The sequence below is a fragment of the Capsella rubella genome, unplaced genomic scaffold (assembly GCF_000375325.1).
Source record: "Capsella rubella cultivar Monte Gargano unplaced genomic scaffold, Caprub1_0 scaffold_4, whole genome shotgun sequence".
In the NCBI taxonomy this organism is placed as follows: domain Eukaryota; kingdom Viridiplantae; phylum Streptophyta; class Magnoliopsida; order Brassicales; family Brassicaceae; genus Capsella; species Capsella rubella.
This window is the reverse complement of record NW_006238920.1, coordinates 884440-902417: the sequence shown is the minus strand read 5'-3', so window position 1 is coordinate 902417 and position 17978 is coordinate 884440. Positions and strand designations below refer to the sequence as shown.

General features: G+C 31.7%; 4 protein-coding genes and 1 non-coding gene across 8 annotated transcripts; 1 reads left to right on the top strand and 4 right to left on the bottom strand.

The window, feature by feature from the left end:
• The first annotated feature begins 8 nt into the window (after window positions 1–8).
• Window positions 9–80, top strand: TRNAM-CAU. Its single transcript has one exon. It is a non-coding gene; the product is annotated as a tRNA-Met (tRNA).
• Window positions 81–622: 542 nt separating this feature from the next.
• LOC17889061 (serine carboxypeptidase-like 9) lies at window positions 623–3583 on the bottom strand. Of its 2 annotated transcripts, none has more exons than XM_006294177.2 (14): window positions 3459–3583; window positions 3228–3373; window positions 3069–3145; window positions 2862–2981; window positions 2532–2634; window positions 2406–2443; window positions 2223–2324; window positions 2008–2094; window positions 1834–1917; window positions 1637–1708; window positions 1434–1552; window positions 945–1058; window positions 804–849; window positions 623–710 (listed from the first exon to the last, which is right to left on the bottom strand). In XM_006294177.2, exons 1-14 carry the CDS (start codon window positions 3581–3583, stop codon window positions 630–632), a joined length of 1314 nt encoding a protein of 437 aa, XP_006294239.1. In that variant the 3' UTR covers window positions 623–629. The 2 variants fall into 2 exon arrangements, with proteins under 2 accessions (XP_006294239.1, XP_023639894.1); XM_023784126.1 differs by having other exon boundaries at window positions 630–706; window positions 800–849.
• Window positions 3584–4741: 1158 nt separating this feature from the next.
• On the bottom strand, window positions 4742–8513 carry LOC17889935 (serine carboxypeptidase-like 9). Of its 2 annotated transcripts, none has more exons than XM_023784142.1 (14): window positions 8389–8513; window positions 7707–7852; window positions 7550–7626; window positions 7343–7462; window positions 7068–7170; window positions 6915–6952; window positions 6732–6833; window positions 6501–6587; window positions 6315–6398; window positions 6120–6191; window positions 5922–6040; window positions 5077–5190; window positions 4925–4974; window positions 4742–4818 (listed from the first exon to the last, which is right to left on the bottom strand). In XM_023784142.1, the coding sequence occupies exons 1-14, from the start codon at window positions 8511–8513 to the stop codon at window positions 4742–4744; spliced, it is 1314 nt and encodes a 437-aa protein (XP_023639910.1). The 2 variants fall into 2 exon arrangements, with proteins under 2 accessions (XP_023639910.1, XP_006294243.1); XM_006294181.2 differs by having other exon boundaries at window positions 4742–4822; window positions 4929–4974.
• A 435-nt stretch (window positions 8514–8948) lies between these two features.
• Window positions 8949–13175, bottom strand: LOC17888411 (serine carboxypeptidase-like 10). The gene is made up of 14 exons (XM_006295712.2): window positions 13000–13175; window positions 12772–12917; window positions 12618–12694; window positions 12403–12522; window positions 12179–12281; window positions 12060–12097; window positions 11857–11958; window positions 11681–11767; window positions 11508–11591; window positions 9936–10007; window positions 9718–9836; window positions 9470–9583; window positions 9347–9392; window positions 8949–9183 (listed from the first exon to the last, which is right to left on the bottom strand). The coding sequence occupies exons 1-14, from the start codon at window positions 13119–13121 to the stop codon at window positions 9103–9105; spliced, it is 1311 nt and encodes a 436-aa protein (XP_006295774.1). The 5' UTR covers window positions 13122–13175; the 3' UTR covers window positions 8949–9102.
• A 1162-nt stretch (window positions 13176–14337) lies between these two features.
• On the bottom strand, window positions 14338–17147 carry LOC17889452 (serine carboxypeptidase-like 9). Of its 2 annotated transcripts, none has more exons than XM_023784749.1 (14): window positions 16982–17147; window positions 16721–16866; window positions 16557–16633; window positions 16356–16475; window positions 16127–16229; window positions 16003–16040; window positions 15826–15927; window positions 15624–15710; window positions 15452–15535; window positions 15203–15274; window positions 15009–15127; window positions 14794–14907; window positions 14661–14711; window positions 14338–14564 (listed from the first exon to the last, which is right to left on the bottom strand). In XM_023784749.1, the coding sequence occupies exons 1-14, from the start codon at window positions 17110–17112 to the stop codon at window positions 14459–14461; spliced, it is 1350 nt and encodes a 449-aa protein (XP_023640517.1). In that variant the 5' UTR covers window positions 17113–17147; the 3' UTR covers window positions 14338–14458. The 2 variants fall into 2 exon arrangements, with proteins under 2 accessions (XP_023640517.1, XP_006294237.1); XM_006294175.2 differs by having other exon boundaries at window positions 14338–14567; window positions 14666–14711; window positions 16982–17145.
• Window positions 17148–17978: the final 831 nt, after the last annotated feature.

Here is a 17978-nt window from a genome sequence, read left to right as displayed (position 1 = left end):
TCAATAATATCAGAGTGGCGCAGCGGAAGCGTGGTGGGCCCATAACCCACAGGTCCCAGGATCGAAACCTGGCTCTGATAAATTCTTTTTATTTTCGATGTTTATTAAAACATGGGCCGGACCAAGCCCAAGTTATACTATTGGATTTTGTAACTTTTATGCTTCTATTGATCACAACATGGGCCGAACAATCCCAAATATACATGTTAGTTCAAGATATCTACTGGAACATATTACAAAGCATCATCAGTTTCTCATTACATTTTCGCTATCTCTTTCTTTGCTTCATCCTATATGCGAACCAAGTTCGAGAAGTGGCTTCAGAGACGATTCAGTAGAACCTAAAGAACCATTTTTGTTATTAAAATGACACTCTAACTAATCAAGCTGTGTCTCTCTAGTTTTGGCACTTACTAACATAGGCCAGGACTTTGAGTTTAACCCAAAAATCGATTCGTTAACAGAAACTTCAGTTCAAACTTATTTAGTATCAAGCCGCTAATGAGAAAACCAATTCAAGGAGACAAAAGGACAAAGAAGCATGATCACAAAGGCCATGAACCTTATCCATTACAAATATTTCATCGTACGTACATGCATGTGTTATATGTTAAGGCGATGAGTCTCTATTACAAAGGCTGGCCACTGATCCACCTTTGGAACATGGTAGAAGACTCGTTTGGTAGATACTCTGTCGTGTGTCCACCTCCCTATAATCATAAACAATTTAAAGTACATTTTTACATTGTAATGCTATATAAAAAATATATAAAAATGTTTAAAATCGAAACGAGAAGACTTACTTTGACAGTAGCAAATGTCATCTTATTGGAATAAGTTCTCGTGTATCTGTCATAAAAACAAAAAAAAATTGCAACAATATGAAATAATATGATTGAACTAGAGAAAAATATTGAACAGAGAAAACATATATATGATATTACCCAGCGATTTGATCGTTTATCATCCAAGGCCTCCATTGATCAACAATGGAGTAGTTTAGAGATTTGATCCATGCCTGAGTTGCTTGGGAAGGCATTGTGATGTCATGATCACCACTGTTCACCAAAACATACAAGTTTATTCGACTATAATACAAACCATTTATAATTTGATTTGGGTTTGGTTCGGTTATGTAACTCCAGTTTGGTTTTTCAATTTGGTTGTACTTAGAAAATCCTCTAAGAATATAACTACAGTATATAAAGAATGTAACAATTTTATACTTACATAATAAGAGAATTAATAAGAATGTAATAATCCGAATCCGAAAAAATCCAACCCAATCCGATCCGAATCGGGTTATAATCGGATTATGTGCATTTCAATCTAAATTATCCGATCCAGAAATCCGAACGCTTAAACCTAATTTTCATTACCCACCTCTATAGGGGAAGCAAAAACTAGTTCTTAAAAAGTAAATTAGTTCTAACCTGAAGATAAGAGATCTGTAGCCATTAATGCTGTTACTCATATGGTACGGTACACTGCTTTTAAGGTCGCTATTGTATGGAATATTCGGATTATGCCTTATCCATTCTCCTATGCTCCCCTGTAAATATCTATCGTCAATATACACTGTCTCTATTGTTTCATGTTTTATCAATCAAATGTAATAATAAAAATGTCATTATACCTTCTTAACATGAAGAGCTTTGCGAACGCTCTCGTTGTTGGCCCAACATTCAACGAGATGATACGGATAGTACTGCATGCAAAAACCAACCTTATAGTTAAATTATGTTACTTCGAAATATACACCAACACATTATTTTTATATAGGCACATGCATGGATGATGGATCACTAGATGTAGGAAAGATGTATTACTTACAAAGCAATCAGGAGATATATATTGTGTATTTGGGTCATTGCAATCTGGTAATAACGTATGATGACTATTTATTTTGTCAGTACACTGTAAATAAACCAAAGAGAACAACTAATATTAATTACCAAGCACACAAAAAAAAAAAAAAACATCGAGCAAAATCTTCAAAATGTGTACCTTATGGTGTTCTTCAACTAGTTCCAAACATTTTGTGTTACTTGGATCCACAATGTAATAATTTCCTTTACAAAATCTCTTCAGTGACTGTAAAAAAACATTGTCATATCATTTGAGGCTTTAAACTTGGCAAGCTTAGATATCAAAAACAGACTAAAACTCTAAAATTAATGACAAACTAAATTTAAAATTTAACTTTTGCATAGATTTCTTACCTCATAGAGTTCATCAGAGATTAATGACATTGCATGAGCAAATGGAATACGATAATTTTGTTCGATTTCGATATGTGTTATCGGGTTTCCGAGCACATAACCCTGCTTTTGGCAAAGAAAATTTGAAGTGTTGGAGAAAATGTATATACATAATATAAGAAGCAATGATCAAATATGAATGACCTGTAGATTTATAGGAGTGTTGCAACATATATAATTCCCTGCATCACATTTTCTTTACTGTTAAAACGTGAGAGAAAAATTAACCAAACAAATATTTAAAGAAAAATGTATTGGGAAAATTTATACCTTTTGAGATTTCTTGAACGAGGGCTGGGACAATCATACCCGAATAAGAATCTCCGGTAAGGTAAAAAGGATTAGAAGAAAACTGTGGATGCTTTCTTAGCCACTGCAAAGCAAAAACCTCTAGATGTTGGTTTTTAAACACCTAAGAAACCATTTTTTTCTAGGTGTAAATAAAAAATCAGAATGGTGTGGTTAAGCCTACATCTCCCCAAGATCGATTTCCCGGAATCCATTTATCAATCAATAACTTTAAACCACGAGAATTTAACATATACATGAGCTTAAATGCACAAAGAATTTTAAAAAGACACTTCTCTTAATTTGTCTCACCTTTTGAAGGAACTCATGGATCCTCTTAACTTCATATGTGTCACTAGTTTTTCCAATTGGAGTTCTTGAATACGAGAAGCCAGATCCAACAGGCTGATCCAAGAATATTATGTTTGCCGTCTGAGAATATGATCCAAAATGTTAAATGATGAAGATTATATCATTACGTTATGTTTGTTATACTATATGAACGTAATTTATGCTAACCTTTGTCCATGAATATGTCGTAGAGACCAAAGAAGGAACACTTCCATTGTAAACCTCCGACTTGAAAGCCAAAGGTCCTATTTGTTTTATTTGGTTTCCCACTTTAAACAAGTCCTTGAAAATAATGCTTAGCCAAAGACAAAATGTTTAGATTTTTACCGTTCCCAAAAAAAAGGCCAGTAAGACAAGAGCATCCAGGTCCTCCATTTAACCATATAAGAAGAGGATCTTCTTTCGGGTTATTGTCAGATTTAATGAAATAGTAGAAAAATTGCACATTCTCTTCCTCATCAATGCCAATGTACCTTTCATTCATAAGAATGGATAATTACTAACACCAAACTCACAAAACATCGCACATTGGTGAAAAACAAGAGACGGTTTACAAACCCGGTTTCGAGTTCGAATGGCAGAGGGCCTTCAAAGCCAGGAAGAAACTTGACAATAGAGCCAGAATCAGCATGACGACTCAACAAAACTAGAACAAGAAACAGAAACGTTAGTGTCAAACTCATTCTGTTTTGGTTTCTAATGATCGAGTTCTTTTAGGGAAGAATAAAAAGATCTTTATTACCAAAAGAAAATGAAAAATAGCTAGTCTCTCACTGATCTAGTAGTCAGTCGCTTCACGTTGAGCTCTTTGGATAGATAAAAAGGTGACGCAATATAAAAAAATATATTTAATTATATAGCTTTGCGTGCCACATCCATCAAGCTCATCCAAAACATTAATGTACAATTAGTATATTGGGTATTTTTTAAATAGTATATTACTTTTGTACAGCAATTTTATATCGTTCGACAACATGTTTAAGACCATGTCCAAGATTTAAGGAGTATCTTAACGTTGTTCTTAGAGTATAATAATAAGTAAGTTTAATGATAATGTTGGTCTAATAATTAAGATTTGTATTTTATATAAGATATTGTAAAAACGCGGGTTTGAAATTATATAAAGTTTTATCGAAAATAATTGAAATGTTAATAACAACATATACATATTTTGAGGTTTTATCTTATTATTTTTTAAAAATTTGAATGTGAACCTCAAATATACATATTTAATTTAAGTAGGGAGGATTTCAAAAATACATTTTTTCAAATACCATTTTTTAAAAATACACTTTTTTCAAATTTGATCAAAAAACCACTAAAAATGTTAACATTTATCCAAATATGTGTGTAAACTTATAAATATACACAAATTATATTATTTTGTGTATAAAATTATATATATATATATATTTCATAAATAGCGTAAAAATAATTTATAAAAACCTATACATGCTAGTTCAAAGTTCCACTAGAACATTTACAAAGCATCATCAGTTCTCATTATATTTTCACTATCTCTATCTCTTTCTTTGCTTCATCCTATAAGCTAACCAAGTCGGAAAAGTGGCTTCATGACACTCTAACAAATCAAGCTGTGTCTCTAGTTTTAGCACTTACTAACAAAGGCCCGGACTTTGAGTTTAACCCAAAAAATCGATTCGTTAACAGAAACTTCTCTTCAAACTTATTTAGTATATATCAAGCCGCTAATGAGAAAACCAATACAAGGAGACAAAGGACAAAGAAGCATGATCACAAAGGCCATGAACCTTATCCATTACAAATATTTCATCGTACATGTGTTATTATTTTTCATTTGTTAAGGCGATGAGTCTCTATTACAAAGGCTGGCCACTGATCCACCTTTGGAACATGGTAGAGGTCTCGTTTGGTAGATACTCAGCCGTGTGTCCACCTCCCTATAATCATAAATTAAAGGTCAAACCAATTAAAAGTATTTTGTTACATTGTAATGCTATAAGAAAATAAAATAAAAATGTTTAAAATCGAAACGAGAAGACTTACTTTGACAGTAGCAAATGTCATCTTATTAGAATAAGTTCTTGTGTACCTGTAAAATAATAATAAAAAATGCAACAATGATGTCTAACGAGAGCTTGATATATATGTTGATAATTAATAAGAATGAACTAGAGAAATCATATGATATTACCCAGCGATTTGGTGGTTTATCATCCAAGGTCTCCAATCATCAACGATTGAGTAATTTAGAGATTTTATCCATGCCTGAGTTGCTTGGGACGGCATCGTGATGTCATGATCACCACTGTTCGTTAAAACACACAGGTTTATTCCACGAAAAGCAAATAGAAACCATTTATAGTTTGATTTGGTTTTGGTTCGGTTCAATGAAATTAACTTCAGTTTTTTTTTTTCATTCGGTTTTGTACTTAATAAATCCTCTTAAAATATAAGTATATACAGAATTTAATAATTTTTTTAGTTATATAATATGATTGTACATTACATTTACAACTTAGAAAATATAATTATTTTTCATAAAATTGGGTTTATTCTATTCGACTACAATTAAAACCTAGCTAGCTCGTTAATTGTATTGAATCAATAAAACCAATAGTTGTCATTAGGTGTGGCATATAATCCCTTTCCAAGAAAACTGATATGAATCGGTTTCGGTTATTTAGTAAAACTGATCGAATTTTGTATAAAATGTGATTCGGATTTGGGATAAAGTCGGAAAAAACAAAATTTGATTGTATATCTGCTAAACCGAAACAATACATATATATGTATATATATATATTATTAATTTAAAATTTTACAGATAATTTGGGTTGGATATTTTGGGTTTAATAGGACAAATTTCAGATATTTCAGGTAATTTGGATCCAAAATCCGCACTCAAAACCAATTTATCTATGTTTCGGTTATACTTCGGATTTCCAATAAAATTGGTAAACAAATCCTATCCGAATCGGGTTCTAATCGGATTTTACACATTCTTGAAAAGTAAATTAAACTATATAACTTTCTAACCTGAAGATAAGAGATCGGTAGCCATAAATGCTGTTATCCATATGGTACGGTACACTGCTTTTAAGGTCGCTATTGTATGGAATATTCGGATTATCCCTTATCCATTCTCCTATGCTCCCCTGTAAATATCTATCGTCAATATACACTGTCTCTGTAGTTTCATGTTTTATCAATGTTATACTAAAAATGTCATTATACCTTCTTAACATGAAGAGCTTTGCGAACGCTCTCGTTGTTGGCCCAACATTCAACGAGATGATACGGATAGTACTGCATTCAAAAACCAACCTTATAGTTAAAATATATTACTTAGAAATATACACTAACACATTGTTTATATATAGGCACATAACATGCATGGATCACTAGATGGAGGAAAGATGTATTACTTACACAGCAATCAGGAGATATATTTCGTGTATTTGGGTCATCGCAATCTGGTATTAACGTATGATGCATATTTATTTTGTCGGTACACTGAAAATAAACCAAAAAGAAAATTCTGAATTAACTGTTATATTAATTACCAATCCCACAAAAAAAAAAAAAAAAAACCAAAAATCATCGACCAAATTGTACCTTATTGTATTCTTCAACAAGTTTCGAACATTTTGTGTTTCTTGGATCCACATTAAAATAATTCCCTTTGCAAAATCTCTTCAATGACTATAAAAACAAAGTTTCGAGCATTGTTATATCATTTGGGATTTTTGAAAATTGGAAAAAACTTATATCATTAGATATATAGAAAGACTAAAACTCTCTAATGACAAACTAAAATTAAAATTTAGCTTTGCATATGTTTCATACCTCATAGAGTTCATCAGAGATTAATGACATCGCGTGAGCAAATGGAATACGATAGTTTTGTTCGATTTCGATATGTGTTATCGGGTTTCCGAGAACATAACCCTGTTTTTGGCAAGAAAATTTTAAATCTTTTAAGAAAATATAAATACGTAATATAAGAAGCAAGTATCAAATATAAATGACCTGAAGATTTATAGGTGGGTTGCAACATATATAGTTCCCTGCATGCATCACAATGTCTATATTGTTAAAACGTTAGAGAAAATCAAACTAAACAATTATCTAAAGAAAAGTGCATTGAGATTTATTAATATGATCAAGAAAAAATATATATACCTTTTGAGATTTCTTGAACAAGGGCTGGAACAATCATACCTGAATAAGAATCTCCAACAACGTAAAAAGGGTTTGAGGAAAACTGTGGATGCTTTCTTAGCCACTGCAAAGCAAAAGCTAGATGTTGGCATGGTGTTCGAATACAGAACGGTGTGGTTAAGCTTACATATCGATTTCGGAATCAATAACTCTAAACCACGAGAATTAAACATATACGTGAGCTTAAAGGCACAGAGACTAATGCTATTAAAAAGACATATATGTTTGTCTCTCACCTTTTGAAGGAACTCATGGATCCTCTTAACTTCATGTGTGTCACTAGTTTTTCCAATTGGAGTTCTTGAATACGAGAAGCCAGATCCAACAGGCTGATCCAAGAATATTATGTTTGCCGTCTGAGAATATGATCCAAAATGTTAAATGATGAAGATTATATCATTACGTTATGTTTGTTATACTATATGAACGTAATTTATGCTAACCTTTGTCCATGAATATGTCGTAGAGACCAAAGAAGGAACACTTCCATTGTAAACCTCCGACTTGAAAGCCAAAGGTCCTATTTGTTTTATTTGTTTCCCACTTTAAACAATAAGTCCTTAAGATAATGCTTAAAGAAAAAAAATATTAGATTTTTACCGTTCTCGAAAAAAAGCCCACTAAGACAAGAGCATCCTGGTCCTCCATTTAACCATATAAGAAGAGGATCTTCTTTCGGGTTCTTGTCAGATTTGATGAAGTAGTAGAAAAATTGCACATTCTCTTCCTCATCAATGCCAATGTACCTTTCATTCATATGACTGGTTAATTACTAACTCCGAACTCACAATACATTTTTCTTTTCAACAATTAAGCGGTAATGAGCCGAAACTTATACAACCCCTCAGGCTCGAGGATGTTATATAGTCTCGTCTCAAGCGCTACTCGAACCGTTAGATTTTTACTAAATATTTTTACCAATGGAACTATTAACATATTGGGAGATGGAGAACCAGAGATAAACCAAGATCGACGGTTGAGAAGATAAAACGAAGTTATGGAAATAAGAAGATATTATTCTAAAAGATATGTGATAAATATCAAAATTACGTTTAAAAAAATTAACATTATCTCTAGTTATATTATTTACATTTATGTTTATCCTAATCTTTCTATATAAGAAAATATAAATTGTAATATTACATTTATGAGAATCTAATATAATTATTCTTCTAAACATTTTTACATTTTTGTGTTCTTTACTTTCATTAATTTATCATAACACTTAGTACACACAATACATAATTGCACATTGGTAAAAAACAAGAGACAGTTTACAAACCCGGTTTCGAGTTCGAATGGCAGAGGACCTTCAAATCCAGGAAGAAACTTGACAATAGAGCCAGAATAAGCATGACGACTCAACAAAACTAGAACAAGAAACAAAAACTTTTGTGTCAAACTCATTTCTCTTTTGGTTTCTAATGATCGAGTTCTTTTAGGGAAGAACAAAGGATCTTTATACCAAAAGAAAATAAAAATAGCTAGTTCAGTAGTTGCTTCACGTTGAACTCTTCGGATCGATAAAATATTTATTAAGGTGATGCAATATTAAAGAAATTTAAAATTATTTAGCTTTGCGTGCCTCATCCAAAACTTTAATGTACAATTCAATACACTGGTTTTTTTTTTTAAATAGTATAGTACCTTTTGTACAACGATTTTAGATCGTCGACAAGAGGTTTACCATCTGATCAATTCAGTCAAATTTAACAACCTTTTCGAAACCAACATCTACATAGTAAAAAAATATTTAGAATATAAAAAATTACACTTAATATATGTATTAAAATGAATCGGATATAGTAGATGGACAGTTGAGATATACAAAATTAACTACTCAAACGAATAAATACTACATTTTATGTTTAATATTACACAACACACAAATGTAACATTACATGAATAAGACAATATAATGTAAAGATAATAAAACAAGCACATTTAGTCTACTTTTTTTTTTTTAATATTCTACATATACGTAAAGGTCACTATATTACAAAGGCTGACCACTGATCCATCTTTGGAACATGATAGAGGTCTCGTTTGGGAGATACTCTGCCGTGTGTCCACCTCCCTATAACCACAAAAAAGGTCCTTAAAGTTAATGAAACCTTTCATTGTAATGCAAATGAAAAGTAAGTATGGCTTTGATTGGTAACATGAGTTATCATTGACTTAAGTTGAAGTAAGGACATAACTCAAAGATATCTCAAAAATGTTGAAACAAGAAAACTTACTTTAATAGTAGCAAATGTCATCTTATTGGAATAAGTTCTCGTGTATCTATCAAGAAGAAAAAGGCAAGAATGATTTGTACGTGAGTTTGAGAAACCTAAACACACGAAAGACATATATGTTACCCGGCGATTTGATCTTGTATCATCCAAGGCCTCCAGTCATGAACGATGGAGTAATTTAGAGATTTAATCCATGCTTGAGTTGCTTGGAAAGGCATCGTAATGTCATGATCACCACTTCTCACCATAAACCGCGCGAAGATTAGAAAATGTTGTTATTAGCATATATATATGAAAATGTTGTCTAACTATACTTGTAGTTGTATAGGGAAAAATATTAGTTCTTGAAAGTAAGGTTAATTAACACAAACCTATAAATAAGCGATCGGTAACCTCTGAAACTGTTATTGGCATGATATGGAACACTGCTTAGAATGTTGTTATCGTATGGAATAGTCCAATTACATCGATCCCATTGTCCTTTAGTCCCCTGTTGTTTGTTATTAGATTGTCAAAATTATTTACATGATATAAAAACTCTATTTATGTCATCAATGATCTTAAACCAAACTTATTAGCATATATATACCTTTCTAATATGAAGCGCTTCACGAACTTTCTCGTCGTTGGCCCAACGTTCGATGAGAAAATACAAATAATACTGCAAAGAAAAAAAAATATAATTTTGGATAATTTGTTCACGTTTTGGTACTATAATTTCGCTATTTTTTACAATTTTAAAAAAATCATCAAGTTTTCTTTCCATATTCTAGAAATGATTATGCTATATATCCACTAGCGTGTTATAATATAGATAATAGAAAATGTGATTATTCTAATACTAGTTTTTTCAACATTTAAAACTATTTTATGAATACTTGATATATTTATATTTCAGTCCGTTTTGCAAACAATTATTTTTGGTATTTTCACAAAAAATGTCATTTTGACATATTTCACACAAATTAAGAAAATTTTGTATTGTATATATTTTCTTTGTACAATCATTAGTTAATTATTAAAATTTAATAAAATGGGATTTGGGTTTAGGGTAAATTAGAGAATTTAGTTTAAAAACATATTGGAAATCTAGAATGACAATCTTTGAGAAACAAAGTTATATTGGAATACAAACCAATATCCCACATCGGAAGATTAGAAAAAAGAAGTTTCTAATATATAAGTCAAGTCCCACTCCAATTAGTATGAGGCCTTTTGGGAAGGAGCCCAATAAATCCGTGCGGGCTTGAGTTATAGGCCCAAAGCGGACAATATCATACTAATGGAAAATTGGCTTGGTTTAGAGATTCCAACACATTAATCTCTGATGAACTCTATGAGGTATGAAACATATGCAAAGGTTTGAACTCTATTTGAATTAGGAATAAGGTTTTGGTTTTATATAAATAGAGAAGTCGAGTTATGACTTTAGATGAGAGATTTGAGAGTTTGTGTAAGCTTTAGTTTTGAGGAATTTTCTAAAGCTAATAAAAGAAAGAAGTCTTTTATAATTTCATAATCTCTTAGATCTATAAGTTTGTTAAACAATTGGTATCAGAGCCTAGGTCAAGATTGTGGACCTAGTGGAATGGATATTGGTTTGAGGGGGAGTATTGGAATACAAACCAATATCCCACATCGGAAGATTAGAAAAAAGAAGTTTCTAATGTATAAGTCAAGTCCCACTCCAATTAGTATGAGGCATTTTGGAAAGGAGCCCAATAAATCCGTGCGGGCTTGAGTTATAGGCCCAAAGCGGACAATATCATACTAATGGAAAATTGGCTTGGTTTAGAGATTCCAACAAGTTATTCTCTTGAATGACAATATTTGTGAAACTGAGCGAGTCAAGCCATTGTTCTTCGAAATATCATTAAAAATGACTCTCTTTTTTTTGGGTGTGAACTATGTAAGAATTTTTCCTCTTGTCCACAAATAAGTTTAGGTTCTTAGTTTTTTTTTTAAACTTAAAATTCTTAGGTACTGTGATTTAAACTAAAATTACAAAACCTGTCTTAAGTGTTTTTTTTTTTTTTTTCTCTATCAGTTTAATCATTGCACTATCTTTTTAGTCTCTATCATGTTATCACTCTCTCAATACAAAAAGGTAGGACGCCAAATTTCTAAGAGACTTCATTTAAAGAAGGCTGGTAGTACTTACATAGCAATCAGGAGATGTTTCTCCCATCCCTTTCTTATCGCAATCTGGTAGTAATGTATGTTGTGAATTTATTTTGTCAGTGCACTGTAAATAAACAAAAGTTACAAAATCGAAATTAGTGATCATATTTATTTGTTACCTTATGACCAAACCAAAGGTTCAGAAGTGTGTACCTTATGGTATTCTTCAACAAGTTTCAAACATTTTGTGTTACTTGGATCCACGTTTTCATAATTTCCTTTGCAGGCTCTCTTCAGCGACTGTAATTTGAACATTGTTTGACTTGTTATATATAATAAAGCTCTTTAAGTGAAAAAATAACAAATTAAGCGTTACATATATTACATACCTTGTAGAGTTCATCAGAGATTAATGACATCCCATGAGCAAATGGAATACGATAGTTTTTTTCATGTTCAGCATATGTTATCGGGTTCCCGAGCACGTAACCCTGTTTTTAGTTTATAAAGATGATATAATTACGAAATTTTAGTCTTCAAACTTAAAACAATGAAGTATAGAAAATATTATAAGTAACTATATATCAATGACCTGTAGATTTATAGGAGGATTGCAACATATATAATTTCCTGCACCATAGTGTCTATATTGTTAAAATGTGAGAGGATACTGATTAAACCATATTCAAAGAAAAGTATATATAAGGATACCTTTTGAGATTTCTTGAACGAGGGCCGGAACAATCATACCGGAGTAAGAATCTCCGGTGACATAAAAAGAGTTGGACATAAACTGTGGATGCTTGCTTAGCCACTGCACACAAAAGAAAAAGAAGAAGATACATATTGTAGATGGTTGTGTATTTTTTTGAGCTAACAGCAAGTAGAATATAATATTAAACAAAAGATTTAAGGCACAAATACAAGTATACTACCTTTTGAAGAAACTTATGGATCCTCTTAACCTCACTTGTGTCACTAGTTTTTCCAAGTGGAGTTCTTGAGTAAGAGAAGCCAGCTCCAACAGGCTGATCCAAGTATATTATGTTCGCCATCTGAGAAAGTGATGATCAAGTATATTATTTTAAACGATCAAGTATATTATTATTATTGGGGTTTGTGATGATCCAATACAAACATCTTTAGCTACCTTTGTCCATGAATATGGTGTAGAGACCAAAGAAGGGGTACTTCCATTGTAAACCTTAGACTTCAAAGCCAAAGGTCCTAAAGTTTCGTTTTCTCCACTTTAATCAACTCCATGAAAATAATGCTTAGTGAAAGAAGAAATATAATAGATGTACCGTTCTCAAAAAGAAGACCACCGAGAGAAGAACATCCAGGTCCTCCATCTAACCATAGAAGAAGAGGGTCTTCTTTTGGGTTCTTCTCAGATTTGATGAAATAGTAGAAAACTTGCACATCTTCCTCCTCTCCAATACCAACGTACCTTTTCATTTTATAGGTACTAACTTCAAACTCATATCACATATTTGCATTGGTAAAGTAGAAGATTAGAGAAATTAACATACCCGGTTTCGAGTTCGAAAGGAAGAGGGCCTTCAAATCCAGGAAGGAACTTGACAATAGTGCCAAAAGAATCAACATGATGACTCAAGAAAAGTAGAAGCAGAAACTTAAGTGTCAAACTCATGGTTATTTACTTTCTAAATGTGGAATGGTGTAACTAACGTAAACAAAAATTAATTTATATTAAAAAGAAGTTAGCTAGCGATTTGCAAATTTCACTAGTCGCGCAACGTTAAGTAGAGGGAAGTAGTAACCCTCTCAAACTTTGTGGTGTAGTAGAAAAACCAATTCACGTGGTTGGTGTAGCAACCATCACAATCACATCTATAACTTTGAATAACATTCACATCACTATCAAATATATATATTTTAGTTTACAGTGGTTTATTAATAATTATCATTACATTTCACAAAATCTTAACATCGACATCTTCAATAGATAGGATAGGGACGTTGCTTTTGTGGCTAGAATTTGAGCAAATCACTAACACCATGCATTGATGGACAGGGACAAGCCTGGTACTGTTCTGTTTCCCAAACAGTTTTATTTTAGATATATCAAAAACAAGTTCTCTTCTTTTCTGTTTTATATTTTAAAAAATTTTGGTCTCAAGAAGGATACAAGATTTAAAATAATTGTCAAAACGACTTTAAATTTACATTTTTGAATTAAACCTATGTCGTTGGTATTTTAGAGTTTCAAATAGCCATGGTAAATTTTCAGTAAGAAAATTTTTAAATTAGTATAAAATTGAGTGTAGATTTAAATTTATTACAAAATCTAATGTATTTATAAAATTCCGCGGAGAAAACTCCCATATTCAAAATTATGATAGAACTTAAGCAATATATAAGGATTAGGGTTAATTCACCCATTGCTAATTAATTTTGAGTAGGAAGCTCGTAACAAAATGACATTTTTGTCTTTTAATTAATACTTGAAATTTCAGAAACATATCAGTTACGGTTAAATCAACCATATATCAGATACATTAGACTATATATTCCAATTTTTACACGTGATTCATGTTCATGTACGTTGTTGTGTCTGAATAACTTTTTTTCTCTTGCCTCATTATGTGTGTTGAAAAAATAATAGCTCTAATCGATGCTCTCAGTACGTACCAAACGAAATGTTTTTGTTGTGAATTATTACTGTCCCAGTCCCACTACATACACACAGGCTTTTTTTGTTTGTTACTGTTCTAGTGTACATCTAATTTTATACACTGGCAAAAGCTTGTGCGTTGTCGTTGCCTACAACGAAGAGTATTGTTTGTGTAACCAAATTATATATCATGATGATAATTATATACTCATCAGCTGGCACACTATTAATCTTTATAATAAGACGAATGATTTAATAATCTGAATAAAAGCAAACAATCGCGCATAACGCAATTACTCAACTAGTAGAAAATAATATTGTATACGAACATTTCATGTTATATATTTTTATTCTTAATACTTAAAGACCATGAGGGCTCTATTACAAAAACTGGCCATTGATCCACCTTTTGAACAAGATAGAAGTCTCTTCTGGTAGATACTCCGGTGTGTGACCACATCCCTATATAGTCAAAACGTTCAAAAGAATTAGAAAACACGTTTTAATGTAAATGCAATGGAAATAAAAAAAATGTTAGAGATGAAATGAGTAAAACTTGCTTTGATAGTAGCAAATGTCATCTTATTCGCATAAGTTCTCGTGTATCTGTCAAAACAATGATATATTTTTACGTGATCAGTTTAATAAATTTATGATACGACGAAAAAAATGAATGAACAATATGTACCCAGCGATTTGATCGTTGATCATCCAAGGCTTCCAATCATGAGTGATGGAGTAATTGAGAGATTTGATCCAAGCTTGAGTCGCAAAGGAAGGTAACACCATATCATGATCACCACTGTTCCACCATTTTGTAAATAGGAATTTGACCAATCTTGGTTATTGATCTCTATAGTTGTAAATATGTACCAACTCGAAAAGTATAGATTTAGTTAGTACCTGAAGATAAGAGACCGGTAGCCATTAATGCTGTTATTCATATGGTATGGTATACTGCTTTTAATGTTTCTATCATATGGTATTGAATGATTATATCGCTCCCATTCTCCTTTGGTCCCCTGTATTCATAGATTGTCTCAAATTTAGATTATATAAAAACTTAACAATGATCTTTAACTAAGCTTTGCAAATACCTTTCTGATATGAAGAGCATTGCGAACGCTATCTTTGTTTGCCCATCGTTCAAGAAGATGATACCGATAGTACTATACAAATTAAAACAACTTTGTAAATGTTTGGTTTTTTCTTCTTCTTCTTTGTTGGACCATCGTTAGCTAACAAGGTGTATAGTATAGATAGGCAATATATCTAAGCAAATAAGATTACAATCTTAAGAGAATACTTAAGCTAACCTATTTACTTAGATGGACGATATTACTTACATAGCAATCAGGAGATATCTCTTCTGTCTTTGTGTGATCACAATTTGGTATTAGTATTTGATGGATATTTATGTTTTCAGTGCACTGCGAAAAGCCGAAAACCAAAAAAAGAACCTGAATTAGTGTATTACCACGAGAGAACTAAGTGTCGACCAAATTTCAAAGTATGTACCTTATTGAATTCTTCAACAAGCTCTAAACATTTTGTGTTACTTGGATCCACATAGAAATAATTCCCTTTGCAAAATCTCTTCAGTGACTGTAAAAATTTATGGAACATTATTACATATCATTTGAGGCTTATAAACTTGGCAAACTTTATTAAACTATGTAGTCAAAATAACAAAATTTAGCATGACATATATGTTTCATACCTCGTAGAGTTCATCAGAGATTAATGACATTCCATGAGCAAATGGAATACGATAGTTTAGTTCCATTTCAACATCTGTTATCGGGTTTCCTAGCACATAACCCTGTTTTTGGCAAGAAAAATATTAAGTGTTTATAGAAAATGTACACAATCCATATAATTATGAAATATCATAGACCTGAAGATTTATAGGAGGGTTGCAACATATATAATTCCCTGCATCACAAGTTTCAATATTGTTAAAAGTTAAGAGAAAAAAAATTGGATGATGAGAAAAGAGTATATATGGTTTAAAAACATACCTTTTGAGATTTCGTCAACCACGGCCGGAATAATCATACCGGCATAAGAATCTCCGGTAGCGTAAAATGGGTTGGAATAGTATTGTGGATGCTTGTTTAGCCACTGTAATAAATTTTAAAGAATTAACACCTTAACCATGGTTGGAAATAAAAGACCAAGGAAATTACAATATAGACACAAGACTCTATATTTTATAGAAAAAGAGAAAATGTAAATAAAACTTGTAACCTTCTGAAGAAACTCATGGATCATCTTAACTTCATTTGTGTCACTAGTTTCACCAAGTGGAGTTTTTGAATATGAGAAACCAACTCCAATAGGCTGGTCCAAGAATATTATGTTCGCCACCTACAAAAATGATTCAAAAATCAAGAAGATGAATATCAATAGACCATTGAGTTTGTGATGAACATATACACTTCAAGCTACCTTTGTCCATGAATATGTAGTAGTGACCAAAGAAGGGACACTTCCATTGTAAGCTTCCGACTTCAAAGCCACCGGACCTATTTATTTTGTTCCCCACTATAAGCAAGCCCTGCCTTTGAATACAATCTTTAGAGCAAGAAGCAAAAATCTGAATATAGATTTACCAATCTCTAAAAGAAGGGCAGTGATAGAAGAACATCCAGGTCCTCCATTTAACCAGAGAAGAAGAGGGTCTTCTTCTGGATTGTTCTCAGACTTGATGAAATAGTAAAACAATTGAGCTTCCTCTTCCTCACCAATACCAATGTATCTAATAAAGAATGACTAATTACTAACTCCAAACTCACAACACATAATTGCACTGATTAAAAAAGTAGAAGAAACAGGGCCAATGTATCTGTTAATGAAGATGCATTTTAACAAACCCGGTTTCGAGTTCGAAAGGAAGAGGTCCTTCAAAACCAGGAAGGAACTTGACGGTAGAGCTAGAATCAGCATGATGATGATGACTCAACACAAAGAGAAGCATAAGCAGCCACTTTAGTGTTAGTTTCATTCTCTCTTAGTTTCTAAAGATTGAGTCGTCTAATTAGGATCTTTATATTTACCAAAGATGATTGGTGGATAGCCCTTTCTTATCCACACCACATAACATTTATTCCCTTTATTCCATAAACATTGATGTTTTTGGGGATTTTTTTTTTCTGAAATTCTTTTAATTTTTTTTCTTTAAATAAATTTTCACAATATGTAAGAAAAAAATATTTTGGTGATAAAAAGTATTGATACAACTAAAAAAAAGAAGAACGAGGAACTCCTAGTATTACGAAAATAAATTATTTAATCTTAGATTTGAAATGTTGTTGAAACTGTTTAAGCAACAATTTATAATTTGAATTTATTATTAATTTTTGAGCAACAATTTATACTTTGGATTTATTATTTAATTTTTGTATTAAATAACTTCATATAATACTAGGGATGGACCCGCACGTACGTGCGGGGTTGATTTCAAAAACTAAGTTTATTATAAAATTTGTAATATATGGATCGATATGATAAAAGACCCGGATCGAGTGTGAACCGGATTAATGATAAGTTAGAAATCAATTAAATTCGTGAACTATAACACCAGATAAAAACAATGAAAAACATAAATCTTTTGAATTTTATAGACCTAAATATATAAATTAAGAGAGTCAAATACGTTCAGTATGCATGTCCTGAAACGAATTGAAATATTTTGACCCACCCACAAAAATAAATAATTTGTCTTTTGATTGCCAACAAAAAAATAGGATTAACTCAGCTGAGCCAATTGGGGAGACAGTTGTTTACATACTTAACCGTATGCGTATAGGAACGAACTTGTCTTGCTAGAGAGTCCATAATTTCCTTCTGTATATTATTAGAAATAGTTAA